General features: G+C 43.5%; 4 protein-coding genes across 5 annotated transcripts; 1 reads left to right on the top strand and 3 right to left on the bottom strand.

Annotated features, from left to right (window-relative positions):
- Positions 1-322: 322 nt before the first annotated feature.
- On the bottom strand, positions 323-886 carry LOC139335237 (tubulin alpha chain). The gene is made up of 2 exons (XM_070968743.1): positions 863-886; positions 323-673 (listed from the first exon to the last, which is right to left on the bottom strand). The coding sequence occupies exons 1-2, from the start codon at positions 884-886 to the stop codon at positions 323-325; spliced, it is 375 nt and encodes a 124-aa protein (XP_070824844.1).
- A 606-nt stretch (positions 887-1,492) lies between these two features.
- On the bottom strand, positions 1,493-6,762 carry sarnp (SAP domain containing ribonucleoprotein). Of its 2 annotated transcripts, none has more exons than XM_070968575.1 (11): positions 6,687-6,762; positions 5,300-5,416; positions 5,017-5,064; positions 4,857-4,927; positions 4,339-4,390; positions 4,015-4,088; positions 3,319-3,356; positions 2,566-2,591; positions 2,407-2,475; positions 2,203-2,289; positions 1,493-1,671 (listed from the first exon to the last, which is right to left on the bottom strand). In XM_070968575.1, exons 1-11 carry the CDS (start codon positions 6,717-6,719, stop codon positions 1,630-1,632), a joined length of 657 nt encoding a protein of 218 aa, XP_070824676.1. In that variant the 5' UTR covers positions 6,720-6,762; the 3' UTR covers positions 1,493-1,629. The 2 variants fall into 2 exon arrangements, with proteins under 2 accessions (XP_070824676.1, XP_070824677.1); XM_070968576.1 differs by having other exon boundaries at positions 5,017-5,066; positions 5,317-5,416.
- Positions 6,763-9,242: 2,480 nt separating this feature from the next.
- Positions 9,243-16,985, top strand: pmelb (premelanosome protein b). Its single transcript, XM_070968201.1, has 12 exons — positions 9,243-9,332; positions 10,877-10,972; positions 11,244-11,390; positions 11,695-11,823; positions 12,580-12,741; positions 13,923-14,255; positions 14,604-14,834; positions 15,433-15,570; positions 15,659-15,761; positions 15,854-16,059; positions 16,169-16,259; positions 16,539-16,985. The coding sequence occupies exons 1-12, from the start codon at positions 9,275-9,277 to the stop codon at positions 16,699-16,701; spliced, it is 1,857 nt and encodes a 618-aa protein (XP_070824302.1). The 5' UTR covers positions 9,243-9,274; the 3' UTR covers positions 16,702-16,985.
- A 546-nt stretch (positions 16,986-17,531) lies between these two features.
- LOC139334921 (tubulin alpha-1B chain-like) lies at positions 17,532-20,489 on the bottom strand. The gene is made up of 4 exons (XM_070968203.1): positions 20,368-20,489; positions 18,977-19,199; positions 18,738-18,886; positions 17,532-18,640 (listed from the first exon to the last, which is right to left on the bottom strand). The coding sequence occupies exons 1-4, from the start codon at positions 20,368-20,370 to the stop codon at positions 17,660-17,662; spliced, it is 1,356 nt and encodes a 451-aa protein (XP_070824304.1). The 5' UTR covers positions 20,371-20,489; the 3' UTR covers positions 17,532-17,659.
- Between the last annotated feature and the right edge of the window lie 3,364 nt (positions 20,490-23,853).

The raw sequence follows: 23,853 nt of genomic DNA, 5'->3' as shown, positions 1-23,853 counted from the left end.
CACACACCAGTTTGACAGTGCTCGCCACAGCAGCATGCTCTGCATTAAATGACAAACAGAACAATCTGCACAGCTCTATTCAACATGCTCTCCAACAGCACCATGGAATGAGTGTTCAAGGAAACCGTAATGACAGGTAGCAACCTGAAGATGTCACTGTACTAGCCAAGGGCATTGTTCTGCCTACAATTCAGTAGAAGAAGCCAGAGAGAGACAGGATGTGGTTGTCGTTCACGCCGGCAAGTTAAAAAACCTGCACAACAAGCATTATTTTTCACATCAACAGGAGATCAGAATTCAATACAGTGGAATGCATGCCTGTTCAATACTCCTCTCCCTCATCATCCTCCTCTCCCAGACTATCGGTACCAACCTCCTCATAATCCTTCTCCAGAGCTGCCATATCCTCTCTGGCCTCAGAGAACTCTCCCTCCTCCATCCCCTCACCCACATACCAGTGGACAAAGGCACGCTTAGCGTACATCAGGTCAAACTTGTGGTCAAGGCGAGCCCAGGCCTCTGCAATAGCAGTGGTGTTGCTCAGCATGCACACGGCCCTCTGGACCTTGGCCAGGTCTCCACCAGGAACGACAGTGGGCGGCTGGTAGTTGATGCCGACCTTGAAACCAGTGGGGCACCAGTCCACAAACTGGATGGTGCGCTTGGTCTTGACCTAAAAACAGACTGCGTATTTATATTTATATTGTTATATTTTTTACTTTTTAATAGTTTATTTTTAGAAGATTTGTCATGCACCAACATCACCAAAACAAATTCCTTGTATGTGTAAAATCGTACTTGGCAGTAAAGCTTTTTCTGATTCTGGTCTTGATTCTGGTCTTAATGGTGGCAGCATTCACACCTTTGGGCACCACATCACCACCATGGCATCACTGTTTAATGTGCCAGCTGTCCATACAGTTATTGTTTGGAGAGATTTCTCATGATATGTCTGTTTATGACTTTTTGGTTTTTATGTGTGCAACGTAAAACAAATTAATGTTTTAATGATCTAATAAAGAATTTCTGCCCACAAAAGCGTATTTTGCTCCAAAAACAAAATTCTAGCAGAAAACTTTTAGCAAAATTTGTAGTAAATGAAATGAAAAGGTGCATTGAAACCGTGCAGCACTCAAAAAGGATTTTATTCACATTGTTTACCTGAAGTTTGGTGTTTTCTACATTTCTTTTTGGCTTGTAATGATAGTTGTAATTACTGAGATCAGCTGCAAGTCTGTCAGGACTGCAGCACTTTACCAGCTCAAAACACAACACTTAAGGTTTTTGCATCATTAAAATATAAAGTCCCACAGCAGCCAAAAGTCCAAAGTCCTGAAATCTCAAGTCTACACCTCTCAGAGCACTTTGTGTCCCATGAATGTGAGTTTGTGTTGATAATGCATTTCAGGTCAAGTTTGTGACTCTGTGGCAAACTCCAAGTGGGTACAACAAAGCAAAAAAACAAAAAAACAAGACTCAGACGAAGCAGATATCAAAAAATTGAAAACAATTTATTTTAAATCACAAAATTTTAATCCTGTTAGTTGTCTCGTGGAATTGTTTGTGCAGTCATGAAAACGCTTTATAAAAAGAAAAAAGGGGGAAAAAAAGACAGGAAGGATCTATCATTCACACATTTCCAAATCTTTCAGCTCGCTTCAGTTTCTTTGCCTGTAGAAACACAGAAGACAAACATTAACACACCTGTTCTCGTGTCACAGCCTGCGCCGTGATGAAATATAACTGACCGTTACCGTCCACCGGGGGGCAGCATTGCAAAGCAAGGTGAACACCTTAGTCAGGCATCAGCTGCTCCAGAGGAGCTTCTGTTCTGTCAGCCAAAAGTTTTCATTCTTTTCCGGACGACATTCTCCGTGAGCGATACAGATTCTCAGCTGAGAGAAGAAGACTACATCCGTCCGTCAGTGATGTCACCGAGCGGCGAGCTATGAAAGCAGTGTTCACATCCGGCCGTGGTCTTTTGACACCGGAGCCGACGTGCAATCAGCTGGTGATGCATAAAGTAATTCCCAAAGAAAAAAGAGCTGATCACCATCGTGACGCTCGTCATCTCTGACTGGGGTTTCAGGTTTGGTCAAAACGGCTCACGTTAAGAAAACCTGGCTACGTCACACATGCTGTGCAGTACAACCTCCAGGTCGAACAGTAACAAAGACGCACCGACGGTTAAAGAAAACACACCTCAACATCAGCTGCACCAGCCGAACCTGCGCTTGTCAAGGCCCCGAACCTCTCCTTCCTCTTCTTCAGCTTTTCATCCTCTTCAATCTGGAAAAGACCAAAACAGTTGTAAATCCAGAAGGGCGGGATTCTAATCTGAACAAGGAGCTGCTGGAAAATGTAACGAGTCGAATGACACCACGGATTTCTGCGTGTGCTCGTCACCTTTTGTGAGACGGACGAAACGTTCATGCCAAATCTTTCCGCTCTCTTCTTCAGCTGATCGAGGTTCACCTTTACAAGACACAAAAACACTCACATGAACTCATGTCATTAACTGGAGGATGAAGAAATGTGCCAACTAAACGATGGACAAACACTTACAGCAGCTTTACTGTTTGCAACGACACCTGTTTGGGAGACACATGAATAAAGTTGTGAGGTGAGAAGCAGAAAACAGAGACAGACCTTTAACACTGAACTGTATGAGAAACACCTGAAATGTTTTCAAAGCGTCATGATTCATGAGGTGATTCTTTATTCTTTATTTCCATCTGCAGTCATTTCAAAATAATCACCACTCTCGCTCCACAAGCATCTGAGGCAAAACAGAAGAAAACTATCCCCCCGAGGGAGGAGCGAACCTTGGCCTGAAGGGTTCAACTGAACCCCGAGACAATAACAACAACAACAAAGGAGCTGCCGAAGGAGTTGGAGGCACAAGGTAAATAAATATCACAGTAATAAAACTGGATCACAGTCACAGTCCAGCTGTGTGGTTAAATACGCTTTAAATCAGAGCGAAGAAGATCACCATAATTTTGCAAATAAACTATTCTCCTCTTCCTCAAACCTTGGAAACAACATGCTGCAGAGGCTGCATGTGCTCTGACTCACTGGGAGTCCTGTGGGTCCTTCCTCTACCTGCATGTTACGGTTTTTAAACTCCCCGTCACTGCGGGAAACGACGACGACATTTATGGCGTGAAATCCCAAATATGACAAATCAGGCAAAGAGAGGTGTTTTCCTGGGAAGTAATCATTGTAACATCACAGGAAAGCCCTCGTCCCCACGCCTTTACACATCCACTTTTGCTCCATCGAGAACACACAAAGCCAGTTAGAGAGACAACAGACCTGCAGAGGGACTGGAAGCTTCGGTCACTGAGCCGAACCTGAAGAAAGGGAGAACAATTATTTTGATGTGGCAACAGACTTAAAGTCCAATTTACACCAACTTGGATATTAATTTTAGAGTTTTGGCCATCATTTCTATCAGTTATGACAGCAGTGGACTCATCAATGAAGGAATTACTGATGCAGCAATGACTAGACTTTTATTTTGAAGGGGACAGGTTCGCGCTTCAGCTGATCCTTTTGCGACCCAAAGTGTCAATAATATATATTTTTATGGAAGCAAAATTACCAAAATGTAGAGTACAGACACTTTCCAATAAAAGCAAATGTTTTAAAAGAGAGTTTTAACAGAAGTACAGAGTTTTTTTCTTTTTTACTAACTGCATATGCTGCACTTCTGCTGGCTTTACTTCCTCTTTCTGCTCTGGACTTTTCTCAGGGAGGGTGACACAAACCAACACATTCTATTCAAAGAAAGGAATAAATTAATTTACCAACCAAAACTCTTTTCTAAGTGAGTGTGGGGCACCTTTGTTTTTTGATTTAAGTTCAGCTCATCTCAGGGAAAACCTTGGTGAGCACAGTGTCATCGTCACTCATATGAATGACGGCCAAAGCTACAAAAATCAAATCCAAATGGTCATAAACTGGCAGTATGTTTTGAAAGACGCCAGACGGGCCCCGGTGACGTCTTACCTCGCTGCACGTATGGCCTTTTTGCTTTCAGCAGACGCAGGCAAGTTGAAACGCTCAGCTCTCTTCTGTAGTCTCTGCTCAACAAAAGGTGGAGTTTTACATCAGAACACAAGCTGCTGCCAGAGGTGTTGACGGAGGTTTGCAAACGTGAATGAATCCAGTGTGTAGAATTACAGTGTTTCCTGGTTTTACGCCGTCACACTGTCACTGTCACACTCACTGAGAGCTGAGAGAGCATTTCCACGTGACCGTCTTTGTATTCAAACACACAGATTAAGAGCTTCCAATCAAATTATTAGTGAAAGAAAAACATGTCATACGTACTTCACTGGCAGAGGACGGAGGAGTTATTTTCACCACCTTCTTTTCAGGACTTCTGGAAGACAAACACAAAAAGAAGTGGAGTGAGCAAAGGCTGAGGATGTCTTTGTGGTGGAAACTGGTGACCAATCATAAACCCTTGCGTATCAATCTGGGGATTTCTGCACCAAACCCGATGACCAAGATGTAGCACATCAGCTCAACATGAAGCCTGACATCTGCCACACGTCCCAGTCTTCTGTTTAAGACTCACAGTGGAGTCACAAAGACAAATGAAAAGAAAAGTACGACATTTTGGGAAACGGCTGAGATGATCAGCTTTGCACAACCATGTTTTGCCGTAATTCTGATGGTTATGGGAATATATCCAAACATATATTGATCTGAATATCGTAGAAGTGTGGACTATGAGCCTCGGTGGAGGTCTGGGCCCTCTGGGTGTCCACCTTGTTACTGCATATTTGGCTCATGTGTTAAAAAGTACCACATATCAAATATCTAACATGTGACGATAAACTTACTTCTCTTCCTCCGGAGGCGCAGACTCCTTGTGGACCTTTACATTGTTGGCACTCTCGACTTTAGTGAAGTCCTGAAAGGAAGATGGAAACATTGATGACGGTCTCACAAAGCAGCCTAATGAGAAGCGCTCACATCATGAAACACCAATAGTCCCATTACCTCTGTATCCTCTGCCAGCACGTCATCCACATCCACATCCACATCCTCCTCTGTTGTTTTGATCACAGACAAAGAAATTTCCCACCGCCAGAGAGCAGAGAGTAAGAGAGCCGGAGGGAGAGATCAGTGACTTTATCTCAATCGGGATGCATAAGAAAGGAAAACTTAAGAGGATGCAGCCTCTAATAACAAAACTGCATCCAGAAACAATTCATCCAGACCACAACCAGAACTGTTATTGTCCACCCACTCTCGTATTTATACCATGTCTACAGTGAGTCACAGGGTGTCTCGCCTCACCGTGCTCCTCCAGATAGGCTTGCAGTCGGGCAATGAGTTCTCCTTTGTTTCCCTTGGTGTCCAGACCTCGGGCCTCACACTCCTGCCTCAGTTCAGCAAGCTAAAACAAGAGAAACACAAGTGTGACTGTCAATGCAACAAGTTCAAAACCTGACCTGACTTCTTTAGCACAATGCAGAGCCAAATAAAACTAAACAGACACAAGGTTTTGCTGCGATTGGCTTTTTTCAAATGTTATTTTTAACACTGCTTTGAGCATCCGAATTTTAATTCATTATATTGTGTTGGTGGCAGAAATGATCATCTTTGCTACTGTCCACAAAAACCCATAAACAACATCCCGTTGAGAAAAGTTTTCAAGTTGAAGGGATTTTGGGCTTAAACACTGAGCAGAACACTCAGTCCAGTGCTCATCCATGTTCAGGACTCAGATTAACCAGTGACCATTATTATTGATTCCATATGTCACTAAAAAAAGGGTATATAACATTTGTGCAATTTTTTTGTCTTCTTGTCCTCTGACTTCTTGCACTCTGTCTTGTTGCTGCTGTAACATGTGAATTTCCCCCATTGTGGGATAAATAAAAGCCTATCTTATCAGACAGGTGAGACACAGACCGAAGCCGGACCGGCTGATCTGGTTTCGATTTTCCTCCTCCGGTTTCCCGTACAATTTTGTTTTTCGCCCTTAATTAAAAAAAGTAATGATTTAGTCTTTGTGTTTTCTCTTGAGCCCCTTGCATGAGGTGAAATTCAAGACAAAAAAGAAAAACATTATGAACATGAACCGGCAACCGCTAGTGGATACTAGAGAGTCCAGCTAACGTTAACTGTGACTGAAGACAAAAGAAAGACACTGTCCGTTCAGTATCAACTACTGCAGCTAAACTATGCAACCTGTTTAATACAATCAAATGGCCTCTTTGGTGCTTTTTCATGCAGACCATCGACTGTAAACCTTGTTCGGTGTTTAAGACAGACGGAGGTCATGATACCGTTCATTTAACCGGGCCGGGACGGAGATGGCGGCACGCTTTGCATCCAACAACAACAGCTACATTTGCGGTTTAAATTCAACATTACACCTTTATCTGCTGATTTAAACGAATTCCCAGCTGCCTGTTAATCTAACGTTAGGTGTTAAACCTATCTCGGTATGGTTAGCTTGGCTAGCTCCGCAGCTGAGTGGACAACGTGAACACACGCCTGTTAGGAGCCTTCACAGCCGGCGGAGACATTTTGCTCTTCAAACCTTTCAGCTACCCGTCAGCCCGCTGTCCGGTATTGTCACAAACAACGTCTACAGCACAACATTTAATCATTAATTCACCTAAAATGCCTAATAAATGCACATTTAAGGCTCCACCAACCTTCAGTTTCTGCAGCTCTATCACTTCGGCCATCTTTCTTTGTTGATGTATCACTTCCTCCAATCACACTGGAGCGGCTCTCCTTCTGAACGGCGCCACTGCAGCGCGCTGATCTCACAGCGCCGCCTGCTGGAAAGACTGACACACTGCATGCGTGCCAAGCAACACCGTGCCTGAACATTTACAGTCATTAAGTACCAAAACAACGACGCATTACTATCGCACTACATATATTCTCCTGTGTAAACACTGCATTAATTATACATCCAACTATTTATTCTGTGTATAATGTCATTACTTGTACTTACACTTGCACTGTATATTTTGTCAGACATGTAACGGCATACTGTATACAAAGTATTTGTCTTTATGTGAGATTTCATGTATCTTCTTTCCGTGGCTCTTTGGAGGAGAAAAGATGAAGGCAGCAGGATGGGCCACATTCTTGTTGCTAGGCAACAAGGTGCTGAACATCTCATTGGGTATCAAGTTGTAATCAGATGCAATAGAAATATTATCCACAAATTAAAATGTGCCTTTTCCTCATTTCTGTGACTTATGGGAGTTCATAATAGATTTTTTTTATTTTTGGTACACACAGAGTGCAATAAATAAATAAACTGTTTATATCCTCACTTCACATTTTTCTATTTAAAAAGACATTAATTAGTCAACTGTCAACATTAAACAATTTGTAGGAACTGAGTCAAGAAGTGAGGCTAAAAATCATAAAAGCACAAATCCACATATGAAAGCAGAGGTCAGCTTACTGTTTCAGTTTGTGAAAGTTATTTTCTGTCCTGCAGTCAAAAAGACCTGGATACCCGGGTCCCAAAGTCCTCTACCCAGGAGAGGTCATGTCAGGACTGTAAAGCCAGCATTTGGGACAAAAGTTGTTCATTTTGGAGGATCAGGCCTCCTTGTTTCTTTGCTGAGAGTCAGATGAAAAGATTGATAATTCTCATGTCTGCACAGCAAATATGAAACTGCAGCCAGCAGCTGGTTAGCTTAGCTTAGCATGAACTACAGTATGTTGCATGATTACCCCCCTGTGAGTCCGTGCACACACGTCGAGGCCTGAAGGGAGTTACAGGGTTCATGGTGACGGCAGATGAAACAGGTCTGAAAAGGATTTGCTGTGAATGCTGACATTGTTTAAAAAGAGGTTTAAACAATGTCACAGCTTGGCATATGATATGGAGACAAAAAATCTTTCAACAAAGTCACTTTATAGTGGAAGGACAAAGCCGGATGAATTTAGGGAGTCACAAGTGCTTCAATAATCCTCATTAACGTTGCATTCCTCCCCTCACAGCCCCTCTCAGCAGACTGTGACCTGTTTTTCTAATGACACACAAACGAACGCCTCGCTGTTACACTTCAATACTTCACACACTCTAATTCATCATTTACGTGCAGTACATCTTCAGCTACTGTCACTGCTACTAATATAAAGTACTGTTCGAGAGTTTTCTATGACGTAGATATGATGGCAGATAATCATCAGCAGCAACATGAATTTCTGAGTAAATCCGCACATAATTAGCGTCAATTAGACGGGCAGCCCAAAATGAGTCAGGCGGTTTCAGCAGAGATTTAAGAGACTATTCGTATTGTGTTTGAAAGCGCATGCTTTGTGGAAGTGGCACCCAAATGTAACCCCCATGATCTAAATATAATCCCGTTGTATTGTACTTTAAACAGTGGAATTAACACGTGTTTTTATTATTCTGACAGAGGCCTCACAGTGTCTCCAAACCAGCCTACGAAAAGAGTTTTTACAGTGATTAATGCTGGTGTCGTTGTAAAATATTCACGCCTCTTTTCACATAAACGTATAACCACGCAATACTGCATGCAATAAAGCACCAACAGCATGATGTAAAAATACTTCATGCACATACAAAATGTTAGTTAAGTAAAAATATAGAAATATTACGAGCAAACTGTGTTAGCATCATATTTCTATACATTATGTTATCTGATCTTTAATACTGATACACTCGTATGTTTTATCTGGTGATGTTAAATTCCACTTCTTTATATACACTGTTGAGTAATTTAGTCCTTAACAAAGCATCATAAATTATGATCTTATCGTTTATTTTGTATGGGATATACAAATAACTGCAGCTGTGAAATACAGATGGTACAATATTTTCCCCTGTGAGATGTGGTGGAGATATAAAGAAGCATAAAATGAAAATATGTAAGTACAGTACTTGTGTAAAGGTAGTACTTATGATCCACCACTGACTGTATTTCTATATTTGTCTGAAAGTTATGTCTTTGATTCCAGCGCGTCTCGTGACCTGCAGGAAAAGAGCATGTGGAATTTTGCAGGTCTAATGTGATTATGTGGAGCTTTCTCTACTGTATGAGCGACTGTAATCCCTGAGACGTGCTTTTACTGTAAATACACAAGCGCAATCCATCCAGGTGCCCCTAAATCTGATTGGAGGAAGGTCCCCGCGAAGAAGGAGGTGTTTCGCCTGCTGTGTGAGGTCGAGCTCAGAGTTTATAAAGCCTGTTTTCTGTTGCTTGCCGCTCACAAAAGGGATATTTCGTAAAGAGCAGGTGGGCTGACAATGAGGACGTCTGTCGTTCTGCTGCTGTTGCTGGCTGTAGCTTCACACACTGCAGCAAGTAAGTACAGAAAACTCATTTTTACGATGGATTTCAGGTCGAGGGTTTGATTCCAGTTCAGACATCTTCTGTCAGGATTCATGCTGACAAAGTGTTTCACAGTCAGGTCAGATATAAGGAGTCTTTAGGAGCCTCACAGACTGAAAGACGCAAAACATCAGTAATCAGAGTTAGGACTCCTTCTAACAGCCGTGGAGCAAGTATTCAGATCATTTAGTGAAGGTAGAAGTACTGCAATATAGAAATACTCCATTCCAAGTAAATCCCGTGTTCAAAATGTTACATATCGAAGTTTTATTACAGAAATGAAGCTAAAGCATCAAAAGTAAAAGTACTGTGAATGTGAATGTTCCAGCATTAGATGTGATATTAATGCATTATTATTACTGTTGCATTAATGTGTAAGTAGTATTTTACTGTTGTATTGGAGATCATTTTAAACAAACCTGTGTGTTTCTGTGTACCTGTACCGCATCTGTAGTATAAAGTAACTTGTTACTGAAAATGTCAAGAAGTCCAGATTTTTTCCCACGGCCTCTTGACTCAGCCATGCATGAACGTATGTGACACAGAATGTGACCTTCTTAAAGAAAAGCGTTATTTATCTTAATCCTTTCAGTCGTAAGTTAAAGAATAAGTTTATTGCTTAAAGTCTGTCTTATAACATTACTCACGTGTCCATATGTGCATGGACAGAGACATGAAAAAAGTGTCCTTTAAATACATTAGACATGTACAGTGGCTCATTTTTTTCAGCTGCTTGTGCAAAATCTTTCATCCTGCAGATCAACTTTCACCATCAAGTTCAAGCAGAGCAGCAGAGCGATCCATCTGACACAAACACACACACACACACACACACACACACACACACACACACACTGAATTCATGATTAAATTCAAGAGTCTGATTCAGCTTATAATCAGATTTGTTGTCTGCTGGTATGTTTAATCCAAATTCAGCTCTGTGGCATTGTTAATCACGCACGCACGCACGCACACACACACACACACACACACACACACACACACACACACACACACACACACACACACACACAGGAGCCTGCATATGCCCAGCTGAGCGTCACATGAGAGGGATTGAAGGGACGGGAGATTTATAAACACCCTGGTTTGAGCCTTGGTGGCCACCTTTCACTGTGTGACATAAAACTACATATAAGTACATCAAATAAATGAATTTTGAAGTTTTGTCAGCTGTGAAACAGACGAGCAGATGTGATTGTGCTCATGGATTCACTCTTTGTTTCATGGGTATGTAATTCTAAGGAAGTTTCTCAGAAAGCATGATGAAGGTCCATAAAGAAAACACTCAGTTTAAACTCCAGTAAATATTCCTTTATTTTTATCTTTTTCGCTGGAATCTTTTTTGTCCGTATATGTTGAATTGCATATTTTTGCATGTTCAGCTGACCTGCTGTGCTCTGGATTGAAGGCTAATGTCAAGCACACCATTAAAGGCCATGGTGCTCATGTGTTTGCATTCTCTTTTCAACATAATGTGTTCATGTTTGATATTTCAGAGCCCAAAAACCGTTTCACTCGCTACCCGTCATGGAACACTAAGATGTACCCAATCTGGAAAGATGGAGACCCCCGATACAAAGACTCCTGGAAAGGTACATCTGCTGGAATATTGTTGGAATAATGACAGATGATGGTTCTTAAACGCTCATGCTTCCTGATTTTATGAGTCTTTTAGTAGTATTTTGGGGGGCACTCATTCAGATAGTCACAGGAAATAAGGGGAGATTGAATTGACATGCAACAAAGGTCAAAGTTCATGGTGATTTTGTAAAGTACAAGGTTTATTTAAGCTTGTTAAACCTCTGGGTCGAGACGATCATTGATGTGTCGATTGCTCAGAGGGTTCGTGTCTTCTTTGTCCAGGTGGAAGAGTGAGTTTCAACGTGGGGAACGATTCACCGACGCTGACCGGAGCCAAAGTCACCTTCACCATCGACTTGGAGTTCCCACACAACCAGAAGGTGCAGCCTGATGGAGACGTTGTTTGGGCTGAAGACTGCATCGTCAATGGTAACACACCACGTACACACACACATTAACTCAACGGTGATATACTCTGCACACACACCCCACACAATACACACTGTTTTAGCAGCATGGTTGGGATGGCAGCTACTGCATGGATTGACATGAAGTTTGGTTCACTTCTATTATTATCAGGTCAAATAATCTGTCTAATTCTTTGATTTTGAACAAAGTGCCTGCAAAGCCAACAGCAGTCCCATCAGCCTCAGCTGCACTTTGTGTTTAGTGCTAATTAGCAAATGCTAGCATGTTGCCTCTGACAGTCACAGCGCTCTTTCTCCTGCTACAGGAACAAAGTACCACAAGTCTGAACCAGTGTACCCAACTCAGAACACAGACTGGGAGGCCCTTTTCCCTGATGGGACACCAGTTAAGAAGGACAAGAAGCCGAACTACGTGTTTGTGTGGAAGACGTGGGGTGAGCGGAGCCGTCGACTCTCATCACATGCTCCTGAATTATGTCTTTTCTGGGGGTTGCAGAGTTTCTTATGGCGCATGCCACCACTGAAATGTGACCCAGGAGGGATTATGAAGGAATCATATGATCAGATTATGTCACATCATTTGTCCCACATGTCAAAAAATCCTTAAAGCAAACAATGCAGGACTTTCAGCTGTGGGATTCGGGTGACTTGACAGGAAGACACGAGGCTTCAGTGATACTTTACAAACCACCTTTTTACAAACTTTAAGTGTACGGAAGTACACCAGTGAAAATCAGGATTCATGAGCATTCAAAAAACACGTGCAGTACATTCGTATCATATCATCAATGTGCTGGAAATATACTTAAATATACTTCAAATGAAGTGAAATTAAAGTACACTTTAATTAAGCATGCTAATAGTAAGACAGGACTTGAAAATAAGTATTCTTTATCACTACTAAATGTAATTTAGTCACTTTTTAATAAGTACTTTGAAATACTACTTTAAGTATTGCATTGCATTTTGAATACATTCAAGTAGCTCTCTATTTAGAAGTACAGTTTTTAAAAGTATATGTCAAACATACTTTAAATTAAGTACAAAAAGTCAAAGTATGCTTGTGATGACTGCTTTCTGGGTGGTGTGATGAGACGGGCTGGATGGAGATAGTTGATGGATGTGTGAGTGAAGGCAGCAGAGGGCGTCACAGATGGACTCACTGCAGACTCTGGATGCTCGTTTGGCAGGTCAGTACTGGCAGGTGGCAGATGGCCCCTCCTCCTCCCTGACCATCGGTACAGATGAGATCCCGCTGGGCTCCTACACCATGGACATTGTCATCTACCACTACAGGAGCAAGGAGAAGTTCATTCCTCTGGGATATGCCTCCACTCAGTTCTCCATCACTGGTGAGTAGGAGCCTGTACAGAGAGGAGGGGGCTGCACCTTCTGTTTCACTTGTTAAGAAAGCAGCTGTCCTGGTTCACTCTCACAGCTTTCATGGTGTCCTTTTTCAGCTGCAGCAGGCAGCAGCTGTTTCCACATACACTCAAAACTCCACCGTACACCACCTGCTCAGCACCAAACAGCAGACACGCACAGTGAGACGCCAGCTGGTTCTGAACATGGTGGAACATTTAGCAGCTAAAGAGTCAAATATTTTAGTTGAGAGTTGGTAGAGACCAAAAAACAAAAAACAAAAAAAACAACTGTTTGCTGACAAATTCAATCAGCTTTAAAGGTGATGCTATGTCAGCTTTGGAAAGGCTGGAGATTGTTGCACAGGTGCCCTCTTGTGGCAGAAGTGTGCAACTGCACTATTGAACACATGGAGCTGTGCAGTGCTCTGACCAACACCCCAAATATAATCACTGCAATCCACCAACACCGACACAGTGCACAGGGATCAGATATTCAGAAGTCAGTGTTCACAGCTGGATTCTGCTGCCCCCAAGTGGCCAAAGAAATCAGTTATTGCAGGTTTAAGAGACTTACAGTCAACTGTGAATGGATTCAATGGCAGGCGGTATATGAAGCTAAATCTATTATATTTTACACCTTTAATTTTACTGTAGGTCTGCTTTCTGATGCCAGGAGACATAAAAGAATAAAAAGAATTAAGGGTGTTTTGCTAGAAGAATTAGATGAGACATAACAATTGTTGTCTGCAGATGACAAAACTAATTGATTTTATCTATTGGTTTATCTAACAGGGACAGAGCACATTAAAAAAAATACTCTGAAGGGAACTAACAGGCTATTTTTCATCTACAGTTGCAGATGTTACAAACCAAGTGACTGAAATCACCTATAAGCAGCCAGATCAATAAAAAAGAAAAGAGTATATTAATGTTAGTGAAAAGGAAAACACACGTCACTGTGCTGAATTATTCGGCACTAATCTTTTTAAATTACACAATGAATCTCACAGTGGAAGGCTGAAATAAAGGAGCTGGTAAAAAAAACATGAAAGATTAAACATCATAATACCCTCTCTTGTCCCAGTCCTCCCAGTGAGTATTTATTATTGTACTATTAGCTCTAAACTCCAGCTGTGGCCTGTTATTGATGACACCGGTGTCCTCCTCAGATCAAATCCCCTTCGCCGTCTCTCTGGACCAAGTGAACGACATCATGGCCGGAGACATGCGCTTCATCCAGAACAGGGCGATCGCCTTCACCATCACCCTCCACGATCCCAGCGAGTACCTCAGTAACGCAGACATCACCTTCAACTGGGACTTTGGGGATGAGAGTGGAGCCCTCATATCCAGAGAGCTCACCGTCACTCACACCTACATCAGCTCAGGCTCATTCAAGCCTCAGGTGGTGATCCAGGCCGTCATCCCAGATAAGGCCTGCGACCCACCGGTTGATACTCCAACCAAGACCCCTGGCCCACCTTCTGACCAGGGCACCACAGGTCAGAAACATAGGCTGAAGTTCCAGCACTTAACCCAACTTTTACATGTCTGTTGTGTGTCTGGAAAAACGTGCTGTTAGAGGTGTTGGTGGGAGTTTGTGTTAAGCGCTAATTAGGTTAGCATGCTAACATGCTAAATTTGAAATATGGTAAACAACATACCTGCTTAGCTTTTGTACATTCACACTTGTCATTCAAACATGGTTAGCATGCTAATTTTAGCATTTAGCCCAAAGCACCACTGTGCTTAAGTACACCTTTTGGTTAGAGCCAGGTGAGCTGTTGGCCCCTCTTTCCAGTATTTATCCAAAGCTAAGCTAACCAGCCAACCATCTTCCCTGTGTGTAGTAAAAGCTCCTGCACTGGCATCTGCTGTCCCCTTACTGGTTTCCACCAAGGCAACTGGTCTGAATGTCAACATGGTTCCTTCGGACACAGAGGAGGACAACACTGAGGACGAGGCCTCCACTGCCTCCAACGCTCAGCCTGGACAGGAAGCACCTACAGTCGCCAACACCCCTTCTATTGTCAACCACCACCTGCCCGCTGAGAGCGAAGCTCCGGCCGGCCTTGGAGCAGGTCAGCTTTTTGAGTAGCTGTTTGCACATAGTTAGAGTATACTTTTACGACAAGATCCCCTCTCCAATGAACAGTGAAAGCCAGCTGAGCGACTGCCAGATGAACCAGATAGGAGCCAATTTCCTAAAATGTAAATGTGATGTAAAGAAGCTCTGCCTTTGTGTGAAACAAGCAGAGCAAGTTCAGAATGAATTGCTCTCTCGTGCTTCATCGTTTGAATTCTGATTTGCCTGCAGGCTGAAAGAGCACAGCTCAATTATTCTTACTTCATTTGATTTATTTATGGATCTATGAAAAGCACCATCCCCAGTGTGAGAATGCACACTGAGCCAACATCAGTGATGGAAGAAGTATTCAGATCCGTAACACTAAATAGTATCTGCCTTTAAGATGGAATAGAAGTATAAGGTTGCATACAATGGAGATACTCCAGTAAGTACAAGTACCTTGAATTTGTACTGAAGGGCAGTACTCGAGTTAATGTACTTAGCTGCATTCCACCACTGAACATAAATATGATACTTTGGACATTGCATTTACTTCTACCAACATGAATTAAAGGAGATAACGTCCTCCCGCTGCTGTTTGTCCTCATCAGATACGAAGCGAACACTGACACTCACCGGCCGAGCTACCATGGTCGTGGTCCCTAAGAGGGATGCTGACGATAAACCCTCCGATGACGACTGTGTCATATACCGTTACGGCTCCTTCTGCACTGGCATTGAAGTGTTTGGTGAGTTAGCTTTCGTCAGTGCTGCATTCATCCACATGAAACCCTCTGAGGTGACTGTCAGTGAACGTCCCCCCCTCTTTGTCTTCAGAGGGCATTGAGAAAGTGGAGATCGTGCAAATGGACAACGCTGTGATGGCAACACCTGAAATGGACAGAAATGTTTTGGACGTCACCGTTACCTGCCAGGGCAGGTGAATGCTCCTGCACTTCATCAAATAATCCAGAATTTTGTTTCCTCTAAGCGTTTTATTGTTTGACTCACTGGAGCGTCTTTGTTCTCCAGCCTTCCCAAAGAGGTGTGCAGCGTGATCCTGGATGCAGAGTGCTTGAGGCCGATTGAGACAGCGTGCAACATGGTGGAGCCCTCCAAAGAGTGCCAGCTGGTGCTGCGTCACTTCTTCAATGACTCTGGTGTCTACTGCATCAACGTGTCAATGGCCAATGACGTCAGCTTAGCCGCCGCCAGTGCCAAAGTCAACGTCGACATGGGTACGTGACATAACCACCATACAGCAGTGCAGAGGTTTGATTGTTTGACTCAACAATAGAGCACATTTCTGCTTTATTCTGCTTCCTCACAATGTGGCCTTTGTTTCAGGTTCAGGTCTGTCCTCTCCTGGCACTGTCGCCGCAGTGTTGGGTGTCCTGGTATTTGTTCTGGCTGTGGGAGTAGTGGCATATTCTTACAAGTAAGAACTGACTTTGTGGATATACTTATTTTATTGAAGTTTACACAATTTCATTTACAACCATGATCCCAAAAGTTTGGACGCTGTATTGTATTACTATATAAGCTTATATAGGAAAGAATGGCCTGAGAGCTACAAGCAGAGCAGGGAAGTCAAACAGCTGGTTTTCTTTTCATGTGATTTTATGGAAAATAGCAAAGATATGGAACATGACGGGCCTTATCTCTAAAGCACATCTAATTTAAACAACCTGTCTGAATTTCATGTTTTGCTCAACAGGCGCTTTAAGTCCTACCGGCCTCTGAAGGAAGACATGATTGTGTCTTCGGGCCCTCAGCCCGGCCGGGCTCACAGCTGCTCGGCAGCCTCAATGTTCTGGAGTCTCCTGAAGAGACGTGGAGCTGTGGACGACTGTCCTCTGCTGCAGGACAGGCCGGTGTGAACCATCGCCAGCCTTACACAACCAAATGCAAAACCAAGCAACTGATGATATGCAAGTTACAAGCACCTGGGAGGTCTTTTTATACTTTTTTTAAACATATTTTCTAAATGACAAATCTGTGAGTGTGTCATATTTGGGTTCAATCAAAAAATTCTTGAAATTATACCTTAGACATGCTCTGATCTTTTGTACCTACTTAAAGCAAGTTTGGTTTTAAAAGTGTGTGCTTTCATTTGGACAAAACTGAATTTGAATGTTTTTTCCAATAAACTTTGCTAAAAACATTGTGTTGTGTTGTTTTACTGTGATTCATATTTTTCTAAATGAAGAAGCAGCAACAATAACGGTGAAGATGAGACAGACCCATAGCAATTTGATTGGATTGGACTTGTGCATGTGCTATAAAACAACCAATGAGATTCCTTCCATCCCTCCAGGATGTGAAATTAATTAAAAATGCTCTGTAGGCTTAAGATAGTCAGACATTTTATTCAAAATAATCCCTAGAAAATCATGTTATGATTTATGAGCCATATAGCTTCAGAATTCAGCTGAGATAATAGCATCTAATGTTGCTCAGTCCATACTGATGCATAAATCAGGAAACAGCAACCGCTGGACTGCTCGAGTGCCTATAGCTTTAACATGCTAACTTCAATTAGCCTTTACTAATATCTTTTCCCTGTATATATGACAAATAGTTTATTTATTTATATTCTGTGTTGTAAGTCTCAGATATCTTCAGATAGCTTAAATTCATGATTTTCAGCATCTTTAAAGATTATTTACTCAATATATATTTAGGCTGAATTAATAACAAGACAAACAAATTCACATGTCACAGGAATTTTATTTAGAACAGAGCCAAACTGGTAATAGATGGACGTTTCTGTTTGGAATGCATTCAGGAACACATTGCAATCGATTCTTTCCTGTTCAACTGATGCCTTAATGCCATTTAATACTCCTCTCCTTCCTCCTCTCCCTCACCCTCAATGGAGTCGACTCCAACCTCCTCATAATCCTTCTCCAGAGCTGCCATATCCTCTCTGGCCTCAGAGAACTCTCCCTCCTCCATCCCCTCACCCACATACCAGTGAACAAAGGCACGCTTAGCGTACATCAGGTCAAACTTGTGGTCAAGGCGAGCCCAGGCCTCTGCAATAGCAGTGGTGTTGCTCAGCATGCACACGGCCCTCTGGACCTTGGCCAGGTCTCCACCAGGAACGACAGTGGGCGGCTGGTAGTTGATGCCGACCTTGAAACCAGTGGGGCACCAGTCCACAAACTGGATGGTGCGCTTGGTCTTGATGGTGGCAATGGCAGCATTCACATCTTTGGGCACCACATCACCACGGAACAGCAGGCAGCAAGCCATGTACTTGCCGTGGCGAGGGTCGCATTTCACCATCTGATTGGCTGGCTCGAAGCAGGCGTTGGTGATCTCAGCCACTGAGAGCTGCTCATGGTAAGCCTTCTCAGCGGAGATGACGGGGGCATAGGTGGCAAGAGGGAAGTGGATACGGGGATATGGCACCAAGTTGGTCTGGAACTCTGTCAGATCAACATTGAGGGCACCATCGAAACGAAGGGACGCAGTGATGGAGGACACAATCTGACTGATCAGCCTGTTCAGGTTGGTGTAAGTGGGACGCTCGATGTCGAGGTTCCTGCGGCAGATATCGTAGATGGCCTCGTTGTCCACCATGAAGGCGCAGTCAGAGTGCTCCAGGGTGGTGTGGGTGGTCAGGATGGAGTTGTAGGGCTCCACCACAGCGGTGGACACCTGTGGAGCAGGGTAGATGGAGAACTCCAGCTTGGACTTCTTGCCGTAGTCCACAGACAGACGCTCCATCAGCAGGGAGGTAAAGCCAGAGCCGGTGCCACCTCCGAAGCTGTGGAAAACCAGGAAGCCCTGAAGGCCAGTGCACTGGTCAGCCTGAGGACAGAGAGGGAGAGACAACCATCACATGTCAGACACAGTTCTGTCTTTTCGTCTCATATTCTGGAGCAAAATCTGCTCTGACTGTACTCACCAGTTTGCGGATCCTGTCCAGCACCAGGTCGATGATCTCTTTGCCGATGGTGTAGTGTCCACGGGCGTAGTTGTTGGCAGCATCCTCCTTCCCAGTGATCAGCTGCTCAGGGTGGAACAGCTGGCGGTAGGTCCCAGTGCGCACCTCATCTGAGGAGACAGGTTGGATCACAAATGACTTGAGGGTTTGACTTTTTGAAATCAAAGGCAACTATCTATCTATGTTTAATGAGAGTTTACCGATCACAGTGGGCTCCAGGTCCACAAAAACAGCTCTGGGGACGTGCTTTCCAGCTCCAGTCTCACTGAAGAAGGTGTTGAAGGAATCATCTCCTCCACCGAGAGTCTTATCACTGGGCATCTGTCCGTCTGGCTGGATCCCATGTTCCAGGCAGTAAAGCTCCCAGCAGGCATTGCCAATCTGGACACCAGCCTGACCAACGTGGATGGAGATACACTCACGCTGTGGAAAGAAAAAACAGGGGGGTCATTTACCTGTGTTCATTCAGTCTGAATGTCACATTTGTTTACAGACACAGCTGGCTTTTGCACAAAATCACCCACAACAACTGTACTATAAAAGCATCTTGAAACTGGGGACATTCAGGTGCTCCCCCTGCCTGAGATGAACAAGCAATGCAGCAGGAGGCACCTCCCTGCACCACAATCAGCAGGAGACAGAAATGCCTGAGAGCAGCCCCCGCTGAGGCAGGAGGCTGTTCTCGTCTTAACTCCAGTCTTTTTTGTCCTCTCGTCTTTTCATCCCACATCCCCCTCCCTCTTCTGCAAGCATAAGCACGAATGCAAATTCCCCTGCGGGTGCACATCGGCAGTCTGGAATATTCCACTTGCTGTAGTGCCTTGAGGATGCAAAAATCACAGTGGATGCTTGGGAACCCCCACTCCCCCCCCCCCATCACTGCTGTGACAATTGATATCACAGAAATCTGCATATAATCCATATTAAATTATATATCAAGATCAAATCAATTGAGATGTGTTTATTTAGATAAATCCTTTATATGTAATGCAGTGTTGTTTTTTTCGTTTTTTTTTTTTTTATTAAAAAAGCACCCATGTTTTTGTTTACATAGCGAAATTAAAAACATTTACTGCTGTAACCTATGAATTAAAAATGATAGCCGCAATCTAACGGCGTCATCCATCCCCACCCAATCAGCCCCTCCCTGCCTGAGAACAGGGCTGTGCATTTGCAAGGTGTCAGATTTTAGCGTATTGGCACGTTAAATTTGATCAAAACACAAAAAAAGAGGATAAATTCTGCAGCTGTTTGAGAGGAACACGGATTTGTCCCCCTGCTTGTCTGCTGCTGCAGCCTGAGTAGCGCCAGTCAGTGCATTGTTCTCATCTCCACACAATGACAATCACATCGAGCCACTGCTGCAGACCAATCTGCGTTTCACCAGCAACACCGCGCTCTTCACTCCCATCCTTTCATTTAGCCACAGCCAGTGTTAAAGTAACGGCTGTAACACGCGCAGAAACGCGTCTTCTTATCAAACCGGATCTGGAAACCCTGCACGACGCCGTGTGAACCACCGGCTGCTGTTAACCTTCATTACTCCAACACAAAACCGCCAAGACGCACTAAAGATGGAATATGCACTTACCATTGTCTTCGTTTGAGGTTGAAAGAGGGAGAAGAGAAAGAGAAAATGTGCCCAAAAAGGCTTCTAAAAACGGTGTGTTTGCGTCGCGTGTTGTACCCAACGGGGTCGATGCAACAACTGCTGAATGGGAGGGCGGCGCTATCGGATTTATATACGCAGGGCCGGGGATTAGCTCCTGTGCACTGAGGGAAAAAAAGCTTTTACTACCACCGTTTGGTCATGCTGTTTAAACCACACTAGTCTGCATTTTGCGTTCAAATTTGAACAAAATGATCATTGTTAAAACTGCTCTTGCAGCGCTTTGCAGAGACGAACATGACTGAATTGTTTTATTTTTGAAGTAATTAAGAAGGTGAATACTGTGTGTTTTTTCTTTCTTTGAGCCTTGTTGCAATCTAATTTCCAAGACTGAAATTCTCTCTCCAGAAATCAGATGTCATGCTGATTAAATAAAGGGCTAGTTCAAACAAAGGATATGTATTATGCATGCAGAGGAATGAGAAAAGACTGCATGCATCTATTATTTAGGCGTGGCTAACTGCAAATCAATATAAAACCACCCTGCTTCTAACAGCCATATCCAGGTATATAGAAGTAAATTCTCTGTCTATAAAAATATGTGGCCTTTCTTTGCAGGAGCGTGATGCATCTGATGCATTGTAAATGATGCAAAATGGCTGAATGCTTCTGCTGCACAAGATGCCTCCATCTCACTCGAGCTGATATCAGCCGGGTGTCCATATTGCCACTGAGGCCTGGTATCCACCCGGCATGCCAGCTCTCCAGCTCTCCACCCTCTTTGTCCCAGATTCTCTGCAATGATGTCATTCAGTGGGCCGATCACGTGGCTGCATGTCTGCCTGTCTCTGTGTGCCTCTGCTGTTCAGCCTGACTGGGGTCGGGCTGTGCTGCCTCTCGTTCTGTCTTGATTGAGGAACTGAAATTGCCTGAATTGCATTTTAAGTGACATAATGGTTGTGCTAAGGCATCTGTTATGTGCACCGGCTGAGGTCCTTTTTCACTGTGGCTCCTGCAGTTGCATCATTGAATCCTGTGCCCTTCAAGCTGCCTTGAATCCTGCAGGGAAAGACAACCAATGGCAACCATCAATCACAGTCAGACAATCAGTACTCTCCAAGTTTACTGCAAGCCAGGGGAAAATCAAGTCCTCAATGCAGTACCAACACTATGCTTTTTGTCAGAACACCCACCACCGTCATCATCATTTATTCAGCAGAGAAGTGATGTGTAATTTACAACCAGCTTTTTGCGCTGCTGTACCCAATATGAACTGCAGGAGATGAAAGAGAAGGGCAGGAAGCAGCCATGGCTCCCAGCCAGGACTTCTTGAGAGAACATTCTCCACTCCACTCCCCTTCCTCCTCCTCCTCCTCTGCCTCCTCCTCCGCAGCAGCTGTGAGACAGGGAGGGTCTGAGCAGCTGCACACCAAGAGGAGAGAGGGAGGATGGGAATGCTAGAGAGATGGGAGTGGTCCTTCATGACTGCACTGCATCCTGCAATGAGAGACTATGATACCCACCAGAGTTATGAAGAGTATTTTCCATCATATTTTCAGATCAGCGTCCGCGTGATGGCTGTTTTAATGCAGATGCAGTCAGATAAAAGCAGAAGATTGTGATACTGTTATTTAATTAATGACTGAAGACAATGAAATATTTTAATATTTGCATATTCTATTTGAGTGGTGTGATGCTGCAAGAGCTCACGTGAATATTGCTCTGGAGGTCCACGTGGCCTGTGGCCGTTTTGGCTGAACAAATCAAAAAGAAACACATCATAAATGAAACATAGTGAGTTGTGACTAAATCCCAGAGCATGGACACAGAGATACAAACACACACATACATTAAGCCATTTCTTAATGTGACAGTTGATGAGCAAGTATTGCACTATGTAAGTATAACGGCAGGGGGAAATGGACACAGAAGAAAAATAGAGAAAGAGTAAGGAAAGAGAAGGTGAACATGTGTACAGGAAAAGGAAATAGCACATTATCAACGAACAGAATCAAAGATAAAAGAGGCAAATGAGCAAGAGGAGGAGACACAGCAACACATGTGAAGACAACGATTTTCAACCAAGGGAATACACTTAGACTCGTCAGGGCAATCTTTCAAATGCAGTCGAGATTTAAAATGAGTGAACCTGATCAGCTGGACCAATGATTGAAGAGCATCAGAGGCCAGAAACACTGGGGGAAAACGCAACGTCATTGGCTACAAAAGGACAGCCAGATGTCATATATTGTTGATTTTGATAGCGTCCAAAATGATTCACCAATTATTTCCTGATTTCACTGTGACTGTGGCTGCAGGTCCCTCTGATCTGTGATCAGCTTCCCATCAGCGAGTTATCGTTTCCTCCTCTGGGACAACTGTTGTCATGGAGTTTGCTTTGTTGATAGCAACCAAGTAATTTAACTGCCTGTTAGTTTGCTGGGGTGGTCTTTAGGCCCACTGAAGAACAATTTATGGTCTTTCTCATTGAAAGTTGAATTTTTAAGAGAGACGCCAACAGAAACGCTGAGCACATCCGGTAGCATTACCGTCTCCACAGAGAACGGACTGTTATGCAAACAGCAACTGCACTGATGAATTGCCTGAACAAAAGAGCTGACCCACATTGATGGCCTCCATCTTGTGCCGCAGAGGCCACACCCCATCATCCTGCCTGACATGGCAGTTTATGTTTTTTAAGTCAAGTTTTAAGTTTTAGAAGAGAAGGACACTTGCAGCTGTAGGTGGCAAATGCACTTCCTCACAGACGCAGGGCATCAGGGTGGAAGATTTTGGAAAAAGAGGTGCCTGAGGCGCCTCACGTCCCCCCACAGAGGCAGCTGCACTGCAGTCCGTTAATGCTGCCATTTAAGCCGGGTCACGTGACCACCAGATAAAGGCGGTCTATGTGGCTACCAGGCTGTATCCAGGCAACTCCATTATTCATTTCCTAGCAACGGTTAAATCTTGGGAGGAGTGCTGGGGGTTGGGCATCTGCGGCTCTCTGCAGCCGACATGTCCCTCATCTATGACTGGGCAGCTTGACCTCTTTTATCTTGGATAGACAGAAAATAAAATCTGATGATTTGAAATAAAATCAAGTGCCCTAATAGTCATTAAAACCCACAGCCATCATGAAAAAAGTCTTTTTTTTATATATATATATATACAAACTACATTAAATATAACATGTATCACATGCAAGAGATGAAACATGGTCAGAGCAAAGATGAGCCAAAAATGTAACTAATGTAACAGAATTTACCTGGAAATAATGTTCAAATGACTGACAATTGTTTCTTTATGTTGTTTCCAGGCAGAATATCACGATACCAGCATGTCAGTGGAAGATTTGTATAACTCTGCAATGTAGAAGCATCCATGAGTTGGAAATTCAGCCAAATTTGTGCCAAAAATTGGGGGAAAATGAGTTGACTGATTGCCTAATTGATTTTGTATTGGCAGGTG

Source organism: Chaetodon trifascialis, chromosome 8 (assembly GCF_039877785.1).
Source record: "Chaetodon trifascialis isolate fChaTrf1 chromosome 8, fChaTrf1.hap1, whole genome shotgun sequence".
NCBI classification, from domain to species: Eukaryota; Metazoa; Chordata; class Actinopteri; order Chaetodontiformes; family Chaetodontidae; genus Chaetodon; species Chaetodon trifascialis.
The sequence above is the reverse complement of the archived record's forward strand: the minus strand, read 5'-3'. Positions and strand labels throughout refer to the sequence as shown.